The following is a 23,926-nucleotide window of genomic DNA, read 5'->3' as shown; positions in this document are numbered from 1 at the left end:
GGCTTGACAACAGTACATGTGAAGGGGATCTGGGAGTCTTCAGTAGACCACAAACTGAGTCAGCAGTGTGATATGGCAGCCAAGAAAGCCAATGCAATTCTGGGATGCATCAATAAGTGTATAGTGTCTAGCTCGAGGGTTGTAATTGTTTGACACCCCTGCACTCTACTCTGCATTGATCAGACCTCACCTAGAGTACTGCGTTCAATTCTGGGCACTGCAATTTAAGAAGGATATTGAGAAGCTGGAACGTGTCCAGAGGAGGGCAACCAAAATGGAAAAATGTCAGGAATCCATGCCCTACGAAGAGAGACTTAGGGAGCTGGGGACTTTTTAATCTGGAGAAGCGAAGGTTGAGGGGTGACATGATAGCTATGTTTAAATATTTGAAGGGATGTCATGTCAAAGAGGGAGCAAGCTTCTTTCTGCTGCCTCAGAGACTAGGACACAGAGCAATGGATTCAAGGTGCAGGAAAAGAGATTTCACCTAAACATTAGGAAGAACTTTCTGACTATCAGGGCTGTTTGACAGTGGGATTCACTGCCTCGGAGAGTTGTGGTGTCTCCTTCTTTGGAGGTTTTTAAACAGAGGCTAGATGATCATATGTCAGGAGTGCTTTGATTGTGTGTTCCTGCATTGCAGGGGTCTGGACTTGATGGCCCTTGTGGTCTCTTCCAACTCTATGATTCTATGAGATCAACTCAGTCAAACATGAGTGCTGAGAAATTTGCGACATCTCTAGCTGCAATTGTTGCTGATCAGCTACCCTGCTGAGTTCCTTTGTTTGCACTTCGTTGCAACAGATGATCTCATTATGTCATGCATCTCCAGACTTCTTCTGCACAATGGTGTAAAACAGGGAGCACATTGCTTGCATTGTACCGGTCATTACTTACGAGTAGGTGAGGCAAGAGAATTCTGCCCTAGGGCTAATTTGCCTTATAGGGTTGTGGTGTACAGAGCAGAGGGGAGATCTCTATACTGTCTTGAGCTTCTTAAAGAACTGGGGGTGGGGGTGGGGATAAAATATAACGAAAATCATGATAAAATATGTACATATTTGTGAAACACTTCAAACTTTTTCATGAAAATCCACTATATAAATACCGAATAGTATTCTTTGCAAACTTTGGCTGTTTATTATTTCTTCCTCCCTTTTATTTATTTTATTTTATTTATTTATGGGATTTCTATACCGCCCAATCCCCAAAGGGCTCTGGGCGGTGTACAGCATGGGTTCCACATACAATATATAAACAAAACCCCATTAAATTAAAAGTAAGTTTAAAAGTTTAAATATTTAAAATGCAGCAGTAGTCAACAAAATGGCGTCAGCAATACCCCAGATTGAACCCTCCCAAGAAAGGGGAACGAGACAGTAACAGAAGTGGGTACCCTAGATGACAGGGGGACTCCGAAAACCGGAGGAATAGAATAGAAGGGGCACCTAATCAGCGGCTGGGCACTCCAAAAGCCCGGTGGAACAACTCAGTCTTACAGGCCCTGCGGAATTCACCAAGATCCCGCAGGGCCTGGACAGCTGGAGGGAGAGTGTTCCACCAGGCCGGGGCCAAGGCTGAAAAAGCCCTGGCCCGAGTGGAGGCCAGCCGCATCATTGAGGGGCCAGGGACCACCAGTAAATTGGCCTTTCCCACCATAGCCTTGGCAAATTTTTCATCCCCCCCCCCACCTTTTAGCTGAAGATGTTTAAGGACATAAAAACAGCCAGCATGTTCACTGTTAAGCTTTTGTTCTACAAGGTCAATATTCGGCAGTGCTATCTTAATCAGAGTTACACCCTTCTAGGTTCGTTGAAGTCAGTGGACTTTGAAGGGCGTAACTCTGCTTAGAAAGGCTCTGAAAGTGTCAAACATGCGGTCTATGGGTCAGATTGGCCCCTTGAGGAGCTTATCAGACCCATGAGACAGCTGAGGCAACCCTGCTCCCCCCCCCCCACTCAACTGGCTTGCAGACCCGATAAGCCCTCTCAATACAGTCACCTCAACCATGCTGCGGGCTCATCAGTCCAAACCCCCCGCCCCCAGTGCTATTCTGAGGGCAGCCAAGTCAGCCACCCCCTCTCCCCAGGGCCCAGCCTGACCAAGTCACATCCATGTCCTATTTGGCTCTCGTAAATGAGTTCTTCAACACCCCTGGTCTAGGATTTCAGAATTTCAGATTGCAGCCCTGGAGCGTGCAGCTTTGTTGATTTCTCCTCAGCCGAAGTTGCTCATTTCTTTTACCTCGTCCCAGTCTTGTCCCAGGAAGTTTCTGTGCTGCTGTTTTCGTTTTGACAGTGCAGACTTAAGAGGAATTAATCATGAGGAGCTGCATCGTGCTGCAGTCCAAAGAGGCCAGACTGTACTCTTTTTCATGTTCATCTGCCATCAGGGAGGGCTGCAGTTTGCCGCTTGATTATGCAAGCAACTTTTCTTCTCAGGCAAATCTCTCTCACACACACACACACACCCCCCTCCCCATTGGGTGTTAAGCAATTAGATATGTTGGCAAGGCAGGATTTTAGGTTCCAAAACAGGGTTCCTCAGTGCGGCACCTAGGTGGGGCCCTGGCCCAGATGGTTGCCCATCTAGTTGCCCATTGGGCTGTGCAGATTTTTAAAAAGTTGCTTTGGCAGCTGCCGCCACCACAACACAAAGACCTTAGCTGGATGACCGAAGATAAGCTGTGGGGATGCACAAAGATCTGTTTGAGCAATAGGGTCATTGTGAAAGGCATACTGTTCAACCAAGGTTCTTCCTGAAATGTTGGGGAGTTACTATTAGAGCTACGTGATACCACAGCCTCTGAGATTTTGTGGTTGTGACAGCCGTATCGTCATTGGCCCTGCATTTTTGCCAGCCATTTTGCGATTGCTCCTAATTGTTCAATGTCAGAATTTCAGAGGTGCCTGCAGGCTCAGAAAGGTTTAGGACCCCGGCTCTAGAAGAACCACTAACCGATCAGAAGCCAGTCGTTTGTTGCTTGAAATGGAAGGGTGGGGCACCCATCTGGGAGCCCAAATCCTTGTTGCTTAGGCACCCTTCATTCATTCATTCATTCATTCATTCATTCATTCATTCATTCATTCATTCATTCATTCATTCATTCATTCATTCATTTATTTATTAGATTTCTATACCGCCCCATCCTCGAAGGGCTCCTGCAGTGCCATTCGACCCAGAGAGAACCCGCATGGTATTGTAGTTAGACTCTAGGATCACTCTAGGATCTTGGAGACCCGAGTTTGAATCCCCCCTCTACCATGGAAGCTCACTATGTGCTTTAGGCCATTCATGCAACCTACCCTACCCTACCGGGTTATTGCTTTGAAGGAGAAATGGAAGTGGGAAGTTATGTAAGTTGCTTTGGGTCCCCACTGGAGAGAAAAGTGGGGTATTAATGAACTGGCTGATTGATTGATTGATTGATTGATTGATTGATTGATTGATTGATTGATTCATTCATTCATTCATTCATTCATTCATTCATTCATTCATTCAATCAATCATATTTTGAATTTTCCACTCTCACTGCAGTTCTCTGACTGTATTTGTCTAGCTGCCGCAAAGCACGTGTGGGGACTCACTGCCTCTTTAAAGAACTTGTACATCCCAGCAATAAAATCAGGAAGCAACATACTCAGTGATATCACCCCTGCAGTGTAGCATGCAGCTAATCTTCTTGGGATAGGTACTGGAAGAAATAGCTCTTATACTACCTTTTTAGGGAAGAACTACACCTTACTCTTGACTCAAAGCTGCCACCAGGTAATGGCACCTTTATGTCAGCTATTCATCTCTTGAGTCAGGCATCCTTCCCATGTAACCAGGTCAGCAGCATCATGACATCATCATTGTTACCTAGCTTAACAGTATGAATATTTTTCTCAAAGTAGCAATGGGGAAAATAACTCAGCTTGGCAGTGTGAGAGGTAGGCTAGGTGGGATCTTTTAGAGAACTATACCAGAATTGGCTTTTGAGATGTTCTACAGAGAATGCAAAAGATACCAAATTGTAGTTTAAATATTTTTATATAAATTTTGGTTGCAAACAATCACACAGTAAGACATGGAGAAGCATACACACAGTTCCTAAGTGATATACCGTGTTTCCCTGAATATAAGACAGTGTCTTATATTAATTTTTGCTCCCAAAGATGTGCTATGTCTTATTTTCAGGGGATGTCTTATTTTTCCTGTGTTCTGTTCGTCGGGCATGCTTCCAAACAAAAACTTTGCTATGTCTTACTTTTGGGGGATGCCTTATATTTCGCACTTCAGCAAAACCTCTACTATGTCTTATTTTTCGGGGATGTCTTATATTAGGGGAAACAGGGTAAGCAGGGAGGAAAAGGATAGGTTTGGATGATAGGTTGGGAGGGGAGCAGGGGACTTATACGTTACCTAAATTCAGCTGAAGAAGTTCTGGAAGAAGGCAGGGATTCCTATGCCAGCATGGAGAGTGTGAGCCAGCAGCAGCTGGAGCCAGCCTGGAGAGCCAGCCTGGAGGGCTTGAGCCAGCATTGAGAGCCAGCATTGAGAACTTGAGCCAACTTCTAATAAGGAGCTGGAGCAAGCTAGCGCTATAGTAAAGAGCAAACCTCAGGAGTGTGGAACTTGGGGTGTGCTTTATTTTTATACCCCTTTGAGCAGTTTGGGGCGGGAGCTAGTAAGTTTCTATTCCTGTATTTTAAAGTAAGTTTCTATTCCTGGCTTTTCTGGGTTTCCATGCTGGGATTGCAGGGCTGAGCTAATTAAGGGCTCCTCTATTGTTTCTGCTTCCCAGGATAATAGAGTCAATTGGTCCTTGATTACATCAGTGGAACCTTGAATGGTTTATGCAGAGGTACTACCTAAAGTCTCCGCCTAGAATATTCAAATTTGGCTGAGGCTTTTGTCATCAGGAAGGGATCTTTTTGTTAGGGAGATGATGTCTCAGGGAAGGGGAAATGCAAAGGTGTGGCATCCAGGAGTTCTACAGATTCCATTATGTTAACGGAGTGCTCTGGCAAGGTGTGATAATCAAGATGCATGTCCTTGTCATGAGGCTTCCAGATTGCATCACTGCAGTGACTCATAGATCTAATCTTTGCAAACAGACTGTTTTGCCTTAGACTTGCTTTCAGCTTGGACACTCTGCTATCCACCCATACAAACATGGAAACTGGCATTTTATAGCACACAGTGTAAGAAATAACATGAAAATCCAATATTTCATAAGTCAGGGGATGAAGGGCAGGGTTACATCATCTTGCATCTTTCCCCACCTCCACCTGGGGGAAACGTATGACATTATGTACATGAACCGAAATGGTACTGTAGAGAAATGGATGAATGTGACAAGCGGCTGCCATTTTTGGCAAAATAAAGGCTGGAGTTCACTGAAGATTTTCCTTCTCTGTTGGAGTCTCTTTCCCATGTGACCTCTGCTTTATATTCCAGTGCTGAAGAATCTGAACTTTATCCACCTGACTTCACATTAAACTCCTCAGAGCTCATACATTCTGATCTAGTCTTCACTGGGATGATAAACCCCTGTCTAGACCGAACCATCTCAGATTGCTATGAAGAACAAATGCTTTCCACACAAAAAATACTTCTATTAATAGGAGATGGGCAAGTCAGGAAGAGAGCTTCTGGCCTGTTTTTTGTGATGCCTGTTTCTTTGTGTAAAGAAGGGTTTTCTTTCCCTCTTGTGAATTGTGTGATCTGCCACTTCCAGATGGTTCAGCTTGGTTCAGCTTGGTTTACTCAGGTTCCTTCCTTCCTTCCTTCCTTCCTTCCTTCCTTCCTTCCTTCCTTCCTTCCTTCCTTCCTTCCTTCCTTCCTTCCTTCCTTCCTTCCTTCCTTCCTTCCTTCCTTCCTTCCTTCCTTCCTTCCTTCCTTCCTTCCTTCCTTCCTTCCTTCCTTCCTTCCTCCCTGCCTTCCTCCCTCCCTCCCTCCCTCCCTCCCTCCCTCTGCAACATCATTACCTGTCATCCCTGAAAAGTTACATGGGTTTTCTTCACAAAGTCTAAAGGCTTGTGAATGTATTTTCAGGATGTATCAATGAAGCCGCCCACATCAGTTCTTGTAGGTTACCAATGAAACGATGTGGTTGGTTTTCGTATCTGGTGTTATGTGGGTGGTTAATCTCAGTCCAAAATAAATGTGTGGCATTTGTAGGAGCAAATATGCATTTTTAGCGGAGTAACTAACTGTTGCTAGGAGATGGTGTCCAGCCATTGTGACTTACGCCAATCAACCTATGAAAGTTTGTGTGGGTGTCATTCTTCGGCAAAACTGGAGTGCACCTAAGATGACCTTTTAGTGCTCAATTCTCACTTCTGGATCTGATTGCAATTTAGGGAAGGGAAAATGTCGCACTGTATTTCCATTACTCCAATATTTTCAGAGGGTACCTAGCATTTGTTTATAACCCTGACAGCAACAGGCTTAAGCAGGTGGCTGCAGAGAAGCGTCGTATTCCTTTCTTTCTCTTTAAAAAATGAAAAATTGCCAGTAGTAATTGCCTAAATGAACAGAGACTGTGGATTTAATTCCCCTGTTTAGCATTCCCTGTTTGTCTGGGATGGGAATGACCTGGGGTCTCTCTTGAATTTTGCAATGTGAGAATGAAATTTGGTAGTGACATTTGGTACATGCATTCAGGACACCATTCCATATCTCAAGTTTGAATACTAATGCAACTAATGTCCTCATTTTCAAAAAAGGAAAGAAGAAACAAATGTCAAAGAAAGGTTTTCAAAGAAAGGAAAGAAGGAAAGTGTAAAAAATGTGTTGCAATGAAACAGTGTGGTGTAATGGGTCAAAGCATTGGACTAATGTCTAGAAGACCTGCGTTCGAATCCCTGGTGGTGGCGAACCTTTGGCACTCCAGATGTTATGGACTACAATTCCCATCAGCCCCTGCCAGCATGGCCCATCAGCCCCTGCCAGCATGGCCAGGGGCTGATGAGAATTGTAGTCCATAACATCTGGAGTGCCAAAGGTTCACCACCACTGCTGTAGAAGATTGCTGGGTGACCCGGGTCCAGTCACACTCTCTCAGCTTAATCTACCTGAGTTGTTGTGAGGATAAAATGGAGGAAAGGAGAATGATGGAAGGCACTTTGAGTCCCCTTTGGTAGGGGCTAAACGAATTAAATAAGTATATAAATTCCCTGGGAAAATTGAGATATCAGAATGAAAGGCAGTACACACAAAAAAACACAGTGGCGAGGTTTCAAGTTCACAATTTCACTCAGCCTCCACATCTACCCTTAGGGGATGGGCAAGAGAGCCAGAAAACCCACTGCAAGGAGGCATCGTTCTTGAGGACTGGGTTTTCACAGTGAAACTTCTTAAACAATATTCTCTGCTTGACGTTCAAGCACCAAATATCTGTGCCCATTGTTAAGGAGAGAGGAAAAATGTAAAATACTTTGTAATGTGATTGCTGCCCTGACCCGGATGGCCCAGGCTAGCCCAATCTTGTCAAATCTCAGAAGCTAAGGAGAGTCAGTCCTGGTTCGCACTTGCACGGGAGACCATCAAGGAAACCCAGGGTCACGACGCAGAGGCAATGGCAAACCACCTTGGTTCATCTTGTGCTTCGGAAACCCTATGGGGTCATTACAGTGTGACATCTGAAACGAGATCCAGCATCCACCGAATTCCCCTACGTGTAAGTTGCCTGCAACTTTAGGAATAGGGCAAGATATGTCTAATGGATATAGAACCTTTTTTCCTACTCCGTTTTTTTAACCACATAAAATTATTTAATCTTCCTTGTGTGTCGCTCTGAGCGGCAAGAACTAAATCAGATTGGGAAGAGCTCCAAAAGGATTTTTCCAAACAGTAATGTGGCGAATGAGGCTCAGGGTAACTGTTATGTGATGATACTCCACTTGATGCCAAACACCTAGGTTTGCAGGTTATGAACTGGTGGGGGCTGACCAGGGTCATGGACAGTTCAATGGAAACGTCAATTCAGTGTGCTGGGGGAGGGACAATAGGAATATTCTATGCTAGGGATTATTATGAACGAGAGTGAAGACTAAACAGCTGGTACTGTAATGCCCTTCTAAGGATTCTACGATGCAGCCAAATTTGTAATGTTAATTCTGGGAGCCATAGCCTCACATAGAGTACTATAGTGCTGAAAAGGTACCAGAAAAGACAGAGGAAATGATCAAAAGATAGGAGGGCCTTCCACACAAGGAAAAGCAAAGGAGTCTTTTGTGTATGTGTGTGTGTGGAGGGGGGGGATAGCTTAGAAATGATGTAAGGGAGGAATTGTAGTGGTTTATACAATTATGGAGAAATCGGACAATGTTGTCTTCATCTGCTGTAGTAATCGAACTTGTGGACACCCTGCAAAACTGATGGGTGGCAAATTCAGGACAGAGACAAGAATGACTTCTTCACTCAAAAAGTTCTTCATTTCCAGAATGCACAGTCCCAGGAGGTAGCCGTGGCCATGGTTTTTAAAATGGGTCTGTCAGTGGCTGTTAGTCTCAATACCCAAGGCTTTGGCCTCCATTCCTTGTCTGTTGACCCTCTGAGTTGGCTATGGTGTCAAAAGGATGCTGGATTAGGGGGATCTGGCACTGCTTTTCTTACGTTCTTTTCTAATTCTCAGCTGTCTTAGGCAACTGTTGGCTTCCATAGGGCACATCGGAATCTAGAACATTGGTGTTAGAATGTGCCAAAACCTGTGGCTCAAACTCCAAAGATTATTAAGTTTGACATGTTAAAATGTGGATCCAAAACAAAAGTGATATGATAACTTTTATTAAGATCATGTCTAATGTCAGCCAACCCTGAGGTAGAGCATCAGCCACGGCTTCTTCCCTGGGTGGGCCCACTGCCACCAGCCCCCCTCCCGTATGCCTCTTCTGCCCCGTGCCTAAGTGCCCTTTTCCCCAGCAACTCACAAGCACTGCATTTTCTGTGCCCCTGGTTGCTCAGTACCACCAGGGAAGAAGACACAAGAGGTTCAAGCAGTGCTCCTGATGGTCATAGCAATGGCACTCCTAGCTTCACGCATTGCCCAATGCTGTTGAAGAAAAGGCATGAAGGTGGCTGTGGGTGTGGGTGGTGGAAGGGGTGGTGGGCATGAGCAGAAATCAAGGTGTGAGGGTGGGGATTCTGGTGGCAGGCAGAGGAAAGGAGGCAATCCCTGGGCACTCTGTCCAGGGCCCCACAAAACCTGGAACGGCCCCTGCTAAGGCCAACCAACCAACATTAAAACAACATGTTGTTCCAGTGTTTGAGTTCTACAAAACTCTTCATCAGGTTGGATGTTAAAGGAAGAGGGGGGAAATGATCTTGAGGCCTCTTCATCAAGGTTACAGGTAGGATGCGTTGCTGACTTTAGTGGGCAGAAGGTATGGCTAAGTATCAGGGCCAGCTGTACTACAGAAACAGAAAATGGAAGCCATCCAGTTGAAAAACACATCCAGACGTATGTGATACGAAACAAAATCCTTGGGTTCCTTAAAAGGCCAAGAGTTGGGGGGGGGGGGGGGGAGAAATCCAGCATTCATTGTATTAATGACACTGGAGATTAAGTTGATGCACTCAGAGAAGAGTTGGTACAAGCCAAATTGCAGCGATATTCTTTTTCCGCTTAGCCACTGCGCGCCTTCTTGTCCGAAGGGCTGCAGCTTCAGCGATCCAGCCGCATTTTAATAAGTGTCAAAGTCTTTAAGTTGGGGAATTTGAAGGACCTGGCTCCGGGATCCTGGCCGGTGCTAAGCAGCGCTCAGGGCTGTCTGAAGTCTTTGCGGCTCCGCTTTATCTGCTGGTGTTTCCCCCTGAGGACGGGCTGGAGCATTCTGTTCCCATTAGAATGAAAATGTGTGGGGGTGGAAGGGGGGGGGGAGAGGCTGGAGCCGGATGGCCATTAGAAAAGGCTTTGCCAGCTGCTGCTTCTCCTGCCCATTTAGCAACTCTCGCTTAATGCTTTGTCCTAATGGAGCAGATGATGGTTATTATTTTATTTTTATCAAGATCACCCATTGCCCAGCGAGGGAATGTGAATGTGGCCCGGAATAGATATGAAGCGGTGAGCTGGTGGCTGCCTTTCACTTATATTTATATATTGCTTCCCCTCGTCTTGCAAGATTTAAAAGGAAGAGGAGCGGGGAGAGCCCCCCCCCTCCCCTTCTTGACTGGTACCTGTAAGCTTCAGGGTGCTGATTAGCGCAAGGGGAAACGGGATTTGTTGCTGGGGAAAAAATTACTGCTTTAGGGATGCACCAGCAGTCCCAATTTTCCCTCTTACCACATATTTTCACACACCTTTGCAACCAGGTCCCCCTTTTCTTGTTCTACTTCTTTGTGTGTGTGGGGGGGGAGTACATCCTGTTGCTTAGGCAACCAGGCCGAAGCTCTACCCCTCCTCGTTCTCAGCTGGCAGTTGCACTGTCCACCAGTGCTGCCAAACCAGACGTTGGTCCTGTTCCATCTCTGGTCAGACCTAATTACATCTGATACGCATCTCTCTGAAAGTGAGGCCGGGCCAGTCGCTGTCCATCCACATTACATTGTGGTTTTTTTTCAATTAGTGTCTGAAATTGAATCTCCTTTGTCCACTAGTTAGTTGTAGACCCCGCTGCCTCCTAAGTCTGTCAAAGGGATTCACCGCCATTTGGGAGGTGGGGAGTTCCAAACGGGAACCTGCGTCATGAGGGCCCAGTTGAGTGTGGAACCTCAATGTGGGACCGCTGGCTGTTTTCCCAGGCCAAACTGATGTATGTGTTATGGAGCCTGGGTGAACAGTATAGCGGGAGGCCACCTCCTCCTCCCCACACTATAATCCCATGCCAAATTAGACCTAAATCACTGATTGTTCAGAGTGGAAAATATGCCCCCTCCAGATTATACAACGGCAACATAAAGGTTTTGGATTGGTTTAGGACTCTAGCCCTGAACTCTATTGAATCTGTCGGAACTTTCAGAATCTTCAGAAAGTATCATGGGCAATAACCCAAAGGGCAGCTGAGGAGGCAGAACTAATCGGAAAATGGCCACCCAGGGTGGAGGGGGGTAATCACTAAAATGTTGGGAAGTTTCAAAACTGTGATGATCAGTGATTTAAAATGGGTGTTCCCTGCAGACACAGAGGTGTAGCCTCCTGGTGTTTTTTTTTTAAGAAGGAGCCAAGATTTGTTCTGTGTTTTAGGGAAGAAGAACTTTGGGGAACTTTGAGCACCAGGAAACACCCCTGTGGGCATCATGGTTCCCACAAGTGCCTGACTTGGTTTCAGTGATATAGGAGATCTGGGGGACACATTCTATTTACATCTCTTTCTCGGGCTGTGAAACTGTTTGAAAGAATCAGATTTTAAGCTTCAAAAAAATTGGCATACAAGGACCACTGCACCCCACCAAGTTAGCCAGGCTGGTCACATAGTTGGTATAAGACAGTGGGTTTGAAGTGTTATGAGAAATCCTGTTGTTTTTTTAGGAGCTCACCAAGAATTCCTCAAAACAAGGTAATTAATTGTAGATAAGCCTCTCTGAAAAGCTGTTTGCTCACCACCACTCACTACGGTCGCACGGTGTGGTACTTTTAACAATGATGAAGCCCAGTAGGGTAGGGCTGCTTCCACAGTAAATGGAAGGACACCCCTAGGCATTTGTGAACATTTTGATCAATTCTAAAGCTCCTTCAGGTACACCTTTGCCCTTGCATTCCTGCCCGCAGTGGGGGGGAGGTCCCATACCCACTTATGATCTTGTTGAGATGCCAGGCTGTGCCAAGCAACTGCTGAGAGTTTGGGGGCACAGGCATGGGGTGTGTGCCAGCAGCATACATGCTGAGATGCCACTTCCTGGAAAAACCATAGAGTTTCTGGACGTTCCTAGAGTTAAGTGATGTCAGGGGGTTCCTCAGAATTATCATCACACCATGAACAACACCAACTTTTTAAAAGTCTCTAAGCAGTGGCAGACATCAAGTGTTGCTCTAAGCAGTGGCAGACGTCAAGTGTTGCTGGCAGGAGTCGTCCTATTATAGCAGAAGACCTGGCAATACTGTTTTGGAGGTCCCTTTTTAATAAGAAATGTGAGATATAAATATTTTCAGTCAATCTGAATAAGTAGATACATAAATGGAATTTCTCAAGGCACTTCCAGCTGGTCCGTTACTTGTTTTCACCGCCTACCAGATCAGTCACTGGTTCTGATAATGGCAGTCATATAGAGGAGTGAGATTGTGCTCTTCCCTTAGGGCGGGGTGTCCAACTCTGGCACTTCAGATGTTCACGGACTACAATCCCCATCAGCCCCTGCTGGCATGGCCAATTGTAGGAGACTGGAGAAGGAATTCAGTCCTGACCCCCCGCCTTGTCTGAGGCCCCTTCTGCACATGCAGAATAATCCACTTTCAATCCACTTTCAGTGCACTTTGCAGTTGGATTTTACTGTGTGAAATAGCAAAATCCACTTGCAAACAATTGTGGAGGTGGATTGGAAGAGCAGTATTCTGCATGTGCGAAAGGGGTCTGAGTATTTTCTCTTCAAAGGTAGGTGGAGTTCCCATGTCACATATAGGGTGGAGGGAAAGAAGTGCATGTCTGCTTCTCTGCTACCTACATGTATATATGTCTTGGGGAGATGATCTCAAGGGTTGCTTAGGAGTCTAATATTCCATTAGTTTGCTTATTTGGGGAATTCAGATTAGCCTGTACATGCCAACTGGGTGACCTTGGGCTAGTCACAGTTCTTCTGAACTCTCTCAGCCCCACCCACCTCACAGGGTGTCTGTTGTGATGGGGGAAGGGAAAGGAGTTTGTAAGCCCCTTTGAGCCTCCTGTAGGAGAGAAAGGGGGATATAAATCCAAACGCTTCTTTATACTGACTCAGACCTTTTGGCAATTAAGAACGGTACTGGCTACTAGGGCTGAGTACAAACAGTTGCCCTCAGTAAATTCTGGATGGTTCTTCCTCTTCCTCTTCCTCCTCCTCTTCCTCTCCTTCCTCTCCTTCTCCTTCTTCTCCTTCTCCTCCTCCTCCTCCTCCTCCTTCTTCTTCTCCTTCTTGTCCTCCTCCTCTTCCTCCTCCTCCTCCTCCTCAATAGCCTGTTAGAAACAGCATTTCATATTATAGAAAGCCAGTTTGGTAGTTAGTGTGGGACTGGATCTGGAAGACTAAGGTTCAAATGGGAGCTTGCTGGGTGACTTTGGGATAGTTACACTCTTAAGCTCTTTTTTGCTGGCCTAATGGCCGTAATAAAACTGAACTGAACACTCTTAAGCGGATTCTGCATGGGCCAAAAACAGCAGTGTGAAAATGGCATAAACCCTTTTTACACCGTTTTAAATCATTTTACACAGTTTTCAAACCGTTTTCACACCACTGTTTTTGGCCCATGCGGAATCCATTTTAGTCCCGCCTATCTCATAAAGTTGTTGTGAAGGAGATGAAAATGATATAAGCCACTCGGGGATCCCACTGGAGAAAAAGGCACGGTATAAATGAAGTTTAAAAATCATATTTTTAATTAAATACATTTTCGGGGCTTCTACCTTTCATACCACAGAAATACCCTATGTGTGATCTTCTTGTTATGAAAGATTTCCATTTTGTGTGACTAGGGCAATATGTGTAATTTTTTAGCTTTAGTACACTTGACTGGAAACACAATTTCTTCGAAGGTATGCATTTCCATTCACCAAAGCTACGAAATATACACATGGCCCTCTCCACATCAAAATGGTGCTCGTGCAAATTATACATAGCATGCTGTCCCGCTACGTGAGGCAGTAACGCAAAAATTTTTTGCATAGAGCTGCGATTCTTCTGAAAATAATGCAAAATGTTATCTTCCTTGATTAAGAATAGGAGGCACATTCTCTCTCCTTTGTGAGAGAAGATTGGTCTTTTGAGAAAGAGAGCGGAGCGTCTGGCTGAGAAGCCATGTTCACGTTGCTTTGTCCGGCTCACCTGAAGCCTGCTCCATTTTGATTCCCACAGGGGGGCATGATAGCCTTGCTGCTTTCTATCCTCTGCCTGGTGATGATCCTCTACACTCGACGGCGTTGGTGCAAACGCCGTCGGGTGCCACAGCCCCAGAAGAGCGCCAGTGCGGAGGCAGCAAACGAGATCCACTACATTCCCTCCGTGCTGATTGGGGGCCACGGCCGGGAAAGCCTGCGGAATGCCCGGGTGCAAGGCCACAACTCCAGCGGGACCCTCAGCATCCGGGAGACCCCGATCTTAGATGGCTATGAATACGACATCACTGACTTGCGTCACCACCTGCAACGGGAATGCATGAACGGTGGCGAGGACTTTGCCAGCCAGGTCACCAGAACCCTGGACTCCCTGCAGGGCTGCAATGAGAAATCAAGCATGGATCTTACACCAGGTGGGAGCATCCTGTCTGTACCTAGTTGCAAAAAGTATCTTGTCTCTACCTAATTTCAAAAATATTCAGCTGGATGAGGGGTTATTATGATGCCAAGCCCAGATATATATGTCGGTGTTCTTCAAACTCGTCATTCTTTTCTGGGCTCACCTTTAACAGGTTGGAGAGTCATCTTGGTATGGTACATGGGTCTGCAACCTGTGGCTCTTGAGATGTTCATGGTCTACAATTCCCATCAACCCCTGCCAGCATGGCCAATTGGCCATCTCGAGAGCCTGGGATATTAGTAAGAGTTTCAGACTAGGATCTGGGAGGTTCAAGTCTCTACCATTGAAACTCTCTGGGTGACTTTGGCCCGCTCACTATTTGCTTAAATTAAAGAGTAGAAAACAATATTGTAAGCTGCTTTGTGAGCTTACAAGTATTATAAGCTGCTTTGGGTCCCAAATTAGGGGGATGAGTAAGTTTTCTAAAAAATGAACCATCCCAGAATAAGTCTCTCGTAGCCCCACAGACACTCGCACATGATTTTATGCACACACGCACACACACATATGTACATATGTCTTTCCTTTTTCTTCTCTTTCATTGGAAGATCCATAAGGATTTGGGATGCCAGATTATCTGTATCTTTAAAAGCAATCGCACAGTAATCTAGCTAGGATGGGGCAAAGCAGGGTTTCCCAAATGAGCAGTGGGGTCCATGTAGTATATTTTAATTAATATTAAATTTTAGTAGTTATTATTATTCCTTTTCAGTATAGAATGCTGAGGTATGTTTTTCAAGTCGATGAAAAGCTGGATAGCCCTTAGCGGGAGGCTCAGTGGGGGCAGCAGGTCTGGCAGGCTAGCACTGCGAAAACACCCCCATGACTTTTGGCATGCACCTGAGACAGCAAAGAATCTTTTTAATCTCATTATGATAGTGGGGGAGGAGGAGATCGTGGAACTCTGTTGAGCTTTTGTGGTTTGGACTAAATTGTTCTGAGGTCACTGTTTGCTTCTCCCACCCCACCTCCCAAGTGTTGTCCAGGGATAACTCAGCATCAGATTTATGTTTGGGTGGATAATCATCTGAATTTGTCTGCTGCTGATTCCAAGGGAATGAGAGGGAGAAGTGAGAAGCTGTCCTGGCCTGGGTTCCTCATTCTTCTGCTCTCTGGTCTCCCCCCTACAGATGCTGCTCATGGTATTGCCTGAATAGCTGGAAATGAATACTCTCTCTTTCTTCCCTTCTTCCCCTTCCCTTCCCCTTTCTCCTTGTTTTGTCTCTTTTTCTCAAAGTTTTTGCCTTAAATTCTTCCTGTTCAGGAAGTGACAATGCCAAGCTGTCCTTGATGAACAAGTACAAGGATAATATCATCGCCACCAGCCCTGTGGACTCCAACCACCAGCAGGCCACGCTGCTGTCTCACACCTCTAGCAGCCAGCGCAAGCGGATGAGTAACAAATCACGAGGTATCGCGGCGGGATGTCCTTCTGGGGCGGGGTAGAAATGGGGATCTGGTGTGGGGCAGTGCCATGGCTGGGTATCCTGAGAAGAAGCCTGCTAGGTTGGAACAAGGGTACATCTACTTCACCACCCTCTTCTTAAGAGTGGCCAGTCAGGAACCACACAAAGAGTGGCCAGTCAGGAACCCGAGTCAGTAAGATGTTACTAACAGTCCTCCTTTGTTGGTTCTCCCCAGCATTCTGCCTCTGAGCATGCAAGCGTTATTAAACTTTCACAGCTAAGAGCTATCAACAGACTTTCTCTGGCATTAATTTCTCTTCCACCCCCTCCACTGTTTTTGAGGCAAATCGCTCAACCTTTCTCTTTCAGCCCCATTTTCCCATCTGTAAATAGGAATGTTTTGGAAGACAGAAACACTTCAAACGGCTTTTTCCCCTTCCCCTTCCCTTCCTTTGCTGATACCAAGAAAAGTATCCCTGAAAGATTCCGTTAGCTATTCTGACTGCTGATGCCTGTGTGAAGAGTTTTCAGTAGACTCGGCGATTCATTTAGCACTGCGCTTTTCTCGCACTCACAAAGAAGGCAATTGACATTCAGACTTACCTCGCTCACAAGGCCCGTTTCTCTGCTGAGTCAGGCACCTCTTTTGATCAACTCGGCAATTTGTTCTCAGTTCACAATGGACAGCATTGCTTGTCATTTTCCTCCTGCACAGTGTTCAGTATGGGATTGGCTGGCTGTGGACGCATGCTCCCCGTTACTGGCTTTCTAGGCTCACGTATTCTGTGGGGCCATCATCCCCTGGGGAGGTCATGCACCACTTCAAGCACGTTAGCATGCATGTGGGGGTTTTGCCATTGTGCAGTTGGTGGCATTCATTAGACAGTGGCATTTATTGTGCTGATGCATGCCCTTGATTGACTGGATCAAACTGCAGTTTCCAGGCAGCAGTGTGAGAATATGTAAATACAATTAATACGAACGGGCAAAGTGTGCACTGGAATGCTGAAGAGAAAAGCCACGTAGCTTTCCATCTCTCTCTCTCTCAGATGCAACCGCTAAGGGAACAGGTGTATTGGGGGAACCGGTCAGGGAGGTGAACAGCTGTGACCAAAAAAATTTGCAGTCTAGACTTAACAAACATGGAATCAGTCAGGCGACATGGGCAAGGTTAGGTTACAAAGACATGCCAGGCATTCTCCCTCCTGAAAGGATTTATATATTCATTTTTATTGCTTTATTGATCTTTTCTAGCCTGGAGATGGTGAAGAATGGCAAATGGAAGACCAATGTAAGAATGACATGGTGTGCAGGGGTCTGCCAACGATGGCTCTCCAGATGTTCATGGACTACAATTCCCATCAGCCCCTGCCAGCATGGCCAAGTGGCAGGGCTGATGGGAACTGCAGTCCATGAACATCTGGAGAGCCATCGTTGGCAGACCCCTGGAAGCCTTATTTTCCCAATGGATGTGGAGATTACTTACTTGATCACTTACTGTGATGGTTCTGTTAACAATTTTCAGACAAAATGCAGTCTGAACAGAGAGTGATCTAACATCCCTGTTTGGTGGCGGAAAGAGCCATCCAGTCACATCCGACTTATGGTGACCCCATAGAATTTTTAAGGCAAGAGACACTCAGAGGTGATTTGCCACTGCTTGCATCTGTGTAGCAACCCTGGACTTCTCTGATAGTCTCCCATCCAAATACTAACCAGGGCTGACTATGCTTAACGTCTGAAATCTGATCAGGCTAGCCTGGCCCCTCCAGTTCAGGATATCCTTGCGTAGCATCATGCAAATGGTGTTTACATCGATTAGCAGCTACTATCTTCTCGGCCTTGCCTTGGCTTGGTAGTTCTTAAGGTTGTATCAAGCTTCTTTTGCAGTGTTTTGCTGATTTTTTTTGCATCAGATTCTTTTGCAGTGTTTTGCTGAGTTAATGCCTTTTTGGAGAGGTGGGGAGTTGTATAGGTGGCTGCCATTCATTCATATGGGGGGATAAAGAGCTTTACTTGAGATTCACAAGACCTCTTAACCGTGGTGGCTCTTCCCTAATTTACTGGCACCCTGAAGCGTCTACAGCAAGGGTGTCCAACTCTAGTGTTTCAGATGTCCATGGACTACAATTTCCATCAGCCCCTGCTGGCATGGCATCTGGACTACAATTCCCATCAGCCCCTGCTTGGCCATGCCAGCAGGGGCTGATGGGAATGGTAGTCCATGAACATCTGAAGCACCAGAGTTGGACACCTCTGGTCTACAGTGTCCTCACACACTCCATATTGACATCCCTTCACTATATAAGCCTTCTCTTCATGCCTACCCGTGCCTGAACAACCTGCCTGCCATGACAGGCATTTTGTTAGTTGAGAATAACATTGACAGTATGGAAAATCTTACCGTAATTATGGTCTACATATGGTGAGAACATGTCATAATAGTTGGAGCGCTTCCACATCTGTGCTGCTTTGTGTACTTCAGGCATTCTTCCTATCCTGAAGTTCTTGCATTTGCATGTTGCTGTAGCTGTTCTTCTGGGAGCTTAAGGACAGTACTGGGTTGAGAGCTTGAGGTTTCGACTGCACCTTAGAGCGTGCTGTTCTTTTCTTTTATGTGTGTTTTTCCCAATCCGAAGCAGCCTTCAGGTAAGAGTAGGGGAAGGGTGGACGGAAGAGAAGCCCAAAGCCCTGTTCGGTGTGTAGCTTGGCAGATCAAAGATAACCTTGACATTTACACCTGAGAAAAACAAGAGAGGAGTCCACTCTTTCATCTCTGCAGGAACTGTTGATACGCACGATAAGACGAACAGCACTTCTCTTTGTTGTGCAGTTGAGCAAAGGGAGAGTGGAACATAAGCACGTAACTTTCGGCAGCTCTTGTGAGTAACATTTCAAATCACTGTTTTTTCAATGTAGCCGGCTCTGCGTTTCTGAACCCTGAGGGAGATTCTGGGACTGAAGCAGACAATGACCCTCAGCTGACTTTTTACACGGACCCGTCACGGAGCAGGCGGCGAAGCAGGGGTATGTGCAAGTAAATATGGGATTTTGTGTTGATGGTAATTGAGAATGCAGCTCTCCAGCAGCCATGGAATAAGTGCCACCAAGCTAAGCCCAAGGCATCAAAGAAGAGGAGGGTTTGGAAAGCAGTTTGAAGGAAGACACGAGGGTGGTGGTAGTAACTGAGAGGGATTTTAAGAGGGATTTTCAGACCAATATAAGTCTGTGCAGTAGAAACTCCATTTCTGAGCTGCAGTTGTGCCATAATTATCCAGTCATTAATTCTTCACAGCAACATCTTCTTGCTGTCCCTCCCTAGAGCGAGAGTACAAACAGTCGCAACCCTGTCTGATGTGGACTGCAGCTTATGCAACAAAACTCCCGCTTTAATTTTGTTTCTGTAAAAGTGGACTGCTGAGGAGAGTTTTTCTGGGCTCGAGACCTGTAAAAGGCCTGACAGGTTCATTGGACTTGGACATTTAGATGGCATCGTGTCTTTGTGCTAGCTTTTTAGACCATGTTTGTTTTTAAGGCAGGGATTTCATCTGATTTATGTCTTCTTGTTCTCTACTTGGGGTCCCAGCTGGTTTGAGAGAAAGGCAGGTTTACAAAAACGTTTGAGAGAAAAAAAGAACAGAATGAAGAAAGATGGGCAGTAGAAGGGAGCGAGAAGAGTTGCTTTGACAGCAAACACAGGAGCTACACAACACGTTTGAAAGCCCACTGTTTCAGACCCAGACTTCATGTTACAGCAGCTGTGGGCCAACCAGGGGCTGCCAACATCACTTTATAGGAAAACTGATGTGAGGATCATAAAATTGACCCTGTGGTGTCATGGTCCCAGTAGATCTTGTTCCTCATTCTCCTGTTCCTTCTCAAGTATCAAAACAGGCAGTGGTGGGTGCCACTCATGTGATCATGTGGGGGGCGCAAAATCACCTCCCACACCACTCCGTCAGCGTGCCCCCCCCCCGGTCCAGCCCCACTTACGGCAGCCCGGCTCCCCATGTGCAGCCAAGAGCTCCGGAGTCCGGCCTGGGCGGGGACTGGCATTGCCCCCAGGGGCATGTAGGGAGCCGGGCTGCCATAAGTGGGGCCACACAGGGGAAGTGCAGGGGCCATGTAGGCTGGGGGGGGGCCTCTGGGGCAGAAAATGGGCCCGGGATCCATTTTCTGGCGGTACGCCTCTGAAAACAGGGATGGGATTTCTGAGACTTGAAAAGGTGTGGGGAGCAAACAAGAGCTGCTGCACTGTGGGCCCAATTAGGATTAGGCCCTTGTGGCAATTTTTAAATGGCTTACTGTTCCTCTAAAATGTCATCGGTGGTTATGGCTTGGACCTGTGCCCCCACTGACACATAGTTATCCCTCGCATTCCTCTTTCTACTCCATAATGCTTAAAACTGTGTCCCCTTTCTGTGTTTCTTTCAATGCTAAATGAAAAAATCCATATGCTAAATGAAAAAATCCGTACTGATCTTTACTGATGGGCCACATGTCCATCAATAACCGTCTGCAAGACAGCAGTGGGTGTATTCTAGCTCTCCTCCTTTGTTCTGCAAGCCAGCAAGGAGGCACGGCACTCCTGGTAGGTGCCCCACAAGTGTACCCTAGAGGGCAGAATGTCACTATTGGTCAAGTGATACATTTTAGGCTGGTTTATGAAGGAATAGTGGCTCATACAGGATCATACTTTGAGACATACAGTAAACCCCATAGGGTTTTCAAGGCAAGTTGCATTCAGAGGTAGTTTGCCATCGCTGTAGCCTGCCTCTGCATTATGACCCTAGTATTCCTTGCTGGTTTTCCATTCAACGACTGTTGAAGAGTTGTAGGCAACTTATTCGCATCTGGAATTCTGTATTTTGTTCTTTCCCAGTTCTCAAAGAAATCCACTCAGCACCTTCTTTACATCTGCAAAATGCTGTTGGGCCTTTTCTAGGGCCCGTTTTGATGCTTTTCCATCAGCCAATTTAGTGGGAAGATTTCAAAAAATCCCACGGCACAGGAGAGTATGTGTTTGCAATTCAGGGGAAGTAGACTCTATGTCACACCCTACTGCATTGTGAGCTCCCTAAAGAGGAAAGGAAGTCTCTAATTCAACCACTGTTAATCCGTTATACTAATTCAATTGCAGCTGACTCTGACTTAGCTCTTACAAGAATTTTGTTGGAAGACTGGGTTTCTTGCATATATTTGCAGATAGCTAAATTTTGTATGTTAGCATATAATAAGTGCAGATCCATATTAAGACAGGGAGCAGTATTAGATGATGGAGACTGTAATAACGTTGTAAGTTGAGGCTTCTTTGACCATTGGGTTGCTGTATTTATGTTCAATTTGAATCTGTCTTTGTTTTCTTTTTGCTGGCCTTGCTGGCCTTCATTCACTCAGCACATGCTGAGGTATGAAAAAAAATCACTGAATTGGTACCAGAAATTTTTCTCTCCCCCTTCCACCCCCCCACCCCCACCCCCGAGTATTGGAGTTCTGGGGCATCTTCTGCCTCTTTTCCCAATAATACCACCAGGTGAGCACATGGAAGTTATAGGGATCTCATCTATACATATATAGTTAGATATATCTAAACTCTGCAGAGCAGAACTATAAAATGCCACCCAGCCCTTTCCTCTGCCGATGAGCTAATTGGGGAAGGGTCCTGGAGGCTTTGTCTGGTCTCTTGGAGATTGCACGAAATGTGGATGAGCAATTTTGAGAAACTCTATAACATGAGAGGTGGCATGCAAGAGATGGGGAGGGAGGGAGGAAGGGAGGGAGGGAGGGAGGGGAAGGCATGCAAGGGGAGGGGGGAGGGGAGGGAGGGGAAGGCATTCAAGGGAAGGGGAGTGAGTGAGAGGTGGCATGCAAGGGAGGGGAGGGGAGGGGGCCGGCATCTGGACATGGCCCACCCACCCTAGCGGAGGGAGCGGAGGGAAAGGGGAGGGGTGGCATGCAAGGGAGGGGAGGGGGCCAGCACCTGGACATGGCCCACCCACCCTAGCGGAGGGAGCGGAGGGAGAGGGGAAGGGTGGCATGCAAGGGAGGGGAAGGAGGGGTAGCAGCGTTTGAAAGCCAGTGCTCTCTAGATAAATGCAGCTACAGATAAGAATTGGAATGTGAAGCTTAAATTAGCTCCAACCCTCTCTTTAAGAAGGGTTCCCAGCAGAGCCGGCACAATCCATCATCTTTTCCAGGCTGATAAACACATTGCTATGATAGATTTCTCCCTGCGTGAGCTGTCTGAATGAGATCTCAGAAACCCAAGCCCTGTCTCTTCTGCTCGTGCATTGCTGATCCCTAAGGCACCTAAGGTGGCAGTGTCAAGGAGCTGGTTGTCATGGAGAAACCAACTTATGGAAAGGACTGGTGGTGCTGGTTGTGGAAGAGGAATTAAATCTCTAAAGACTGGATAGTTTTTACACTGATATCTTTTGAAGGCAAGTGGTAAGACTTGCTTCTCATGATATGGCAACCGTGTCAAGCAGAGGTGAAGGTCAGGGCAGGCGGACCCGGCCTACCTATTTATTGTTATCCTGAGGTCTCATTTAACCTTTTCCTTGTGCTACGTCAACAAAAAACAAAACAGTGTAGTCAGAAGATTATACTCGTGTCTACCACCACACTTCATCATTCAATGTACAACAGAGTTGGCACACTGAACAAGATGGAATTGTAGTAGATTGACAGTGGTCATTGGCAGGGGCCTAATTTATTCTGTTTGAACTCCATCCTTGATATCGAGGCTTCTTGAATCCAGTGAGAAATGTCCAAAATCATACTAAAATCATTTTGATGACCCCCAGAAATTTCTACTAATATTTCACCAGCACATATGCTTGTAAATGGACTTCACAGAGGCAAAAATTCAGTGGCACGGCAAAAGAGTCTCTGTGTTATAGCCCTGGGGATCTCCACCTAGGGATGCTGATAACCAGAGATGAGTTCAATAGTCTTTTTCATTCATGTCTTTTTTGCTAGAAGTGGGAGCTGCCGTTCTGGTCAGCTGTGGACTGCCCTGTTAACATTCGGAAAGTTTGCAATGATGGTTGCTTTGAAGGATCACTGGAGGCCAGGAGCAAGCTGAGACAACAGACCGGGCAGAAAGGTCTGCATGGGTTGTCCGGTTTGGAAGCAGGCCATTGCAACAGTGTGTGAACAGCGCTCTTTGCCATCTTCCCTGCAGCCTAGGCCCAAGCCCACTGGCTTCTGGGACATTGTCTTCACTGTGGGGCCTGTTTAGGTCACCTTGTTGCAGGGATTTTTTTAATGGACTAGTCTGCTCCTGCACTTATATGCCTCCTTTGCTGCTGAATGTTGGGAGAATCACACCTGGTGCGTGTGTTTCCCTTGCAAAAGTAGCAGAGCGGCACAGAGGCTGAGCACAGGGAAGCTTACCTGGGCATACACGCGTGGCTGAGCTTGCTAGAGAGAACTTCAGACGCAAAAGAAAGTCAGAGTCGTTTGTAGTTTCTAATCGATTAAAAAGAGTATTTATTAGTGAACTCCATTCTGGATAGAAAGGTGGAGAGATCGGTTCACTAACTAATCTATTCTAGCTGGATGGAGGCGGATGCTCGAGGTATGCATCCTCTCCCTAGGCATGGTGAAAGTAAGATGGAGAAGTTCTGAGAAGAAGGCGGAAGCAAGGGAGGAGGTCCCTAAGAGTATCAGTCTGCATCAAAGGGATAGAGTCAGCATGATAGAGTAAAGGTGACAAATTCCTAAGTCCCTATCTAGCCACTAGCTTGCTAGTAAAAAAAAACAAAACTCCTCTGTAGGATGAGGCAGGAAACAGCGTAAAGTCCCTTTCTTCCAACACTGGACAAAGAATACTTCTTCAGTTCCTAGTTGAGCCAGTGCCAAGTGACATGGGAGGACCACTTGGGTTATCACCTGGCCCCAAGAAGCCTCAGTTTTTGGCTTGGCTGTCAGGCTGAGCAACTGGTGACACAAATGATGAGAAGTGTGGGGGGGGGGATATGTTTGTTTGTTTGCTTATTAGACTTACTATACCGCCCACCCCCAAAGGGCTCTGTTGAAAATATAAATAAGTATATGACCAAGCTGTTCTCAGAAGGCTTGGGATGCAACGAGATTGCTTCTTCCCCTAA

The 23,926-nt window shown here is 46.2% G+C and overlaps 1 protein-coding gene across 1 annotated transcript in view; it reads left to right on the top strand.

The window, feature by feature from the left end:
- Positions 1–23,926, top strand: part of ASTN1 (astrotactin 1) — a 284,812-nt gene that overhangs the window by 117,111 nt on the left and 143,775 nt on the right. The window contains exons 3-5 of the mRNA XM_048498038.1: positions 13,966–14,359; positions 15,644–15,817; positions 18,732–18,839. Coding sequence (XP_048353995.1) covers positions 13,966–14,359; positions 15,644–15,817; positions 18,732–18,839 — 676 coding nt within the window. The remainder of the gene's footprint in view (positions 1–13,965; positions 14,360–15,643; positions 15,818–18,731; positions 18,840–23,926) is intronic.

Source organism: Sphaerodactylus townsendi, linkage group LG05 (assembly GCF_021028975.2).
Source record: "Sphaerodactylus townsendi isolate TG3544 linkage group LG05, MPM_Stown_v2.3, whole genome shotgun sequence".
Lineage (NCBI taxonomy): Eukaryota > Metazoa > Chordata > Lepidosauria > Squamata > Sphaerodactylidae > Sphaerodactylus > Sphaerodactylus townsendi.
The sequence above is the reverse complement of the archived record's forward strand: the minus strand, read 5'-3'. Positions and strand labels throughout refer to the sequence as shown.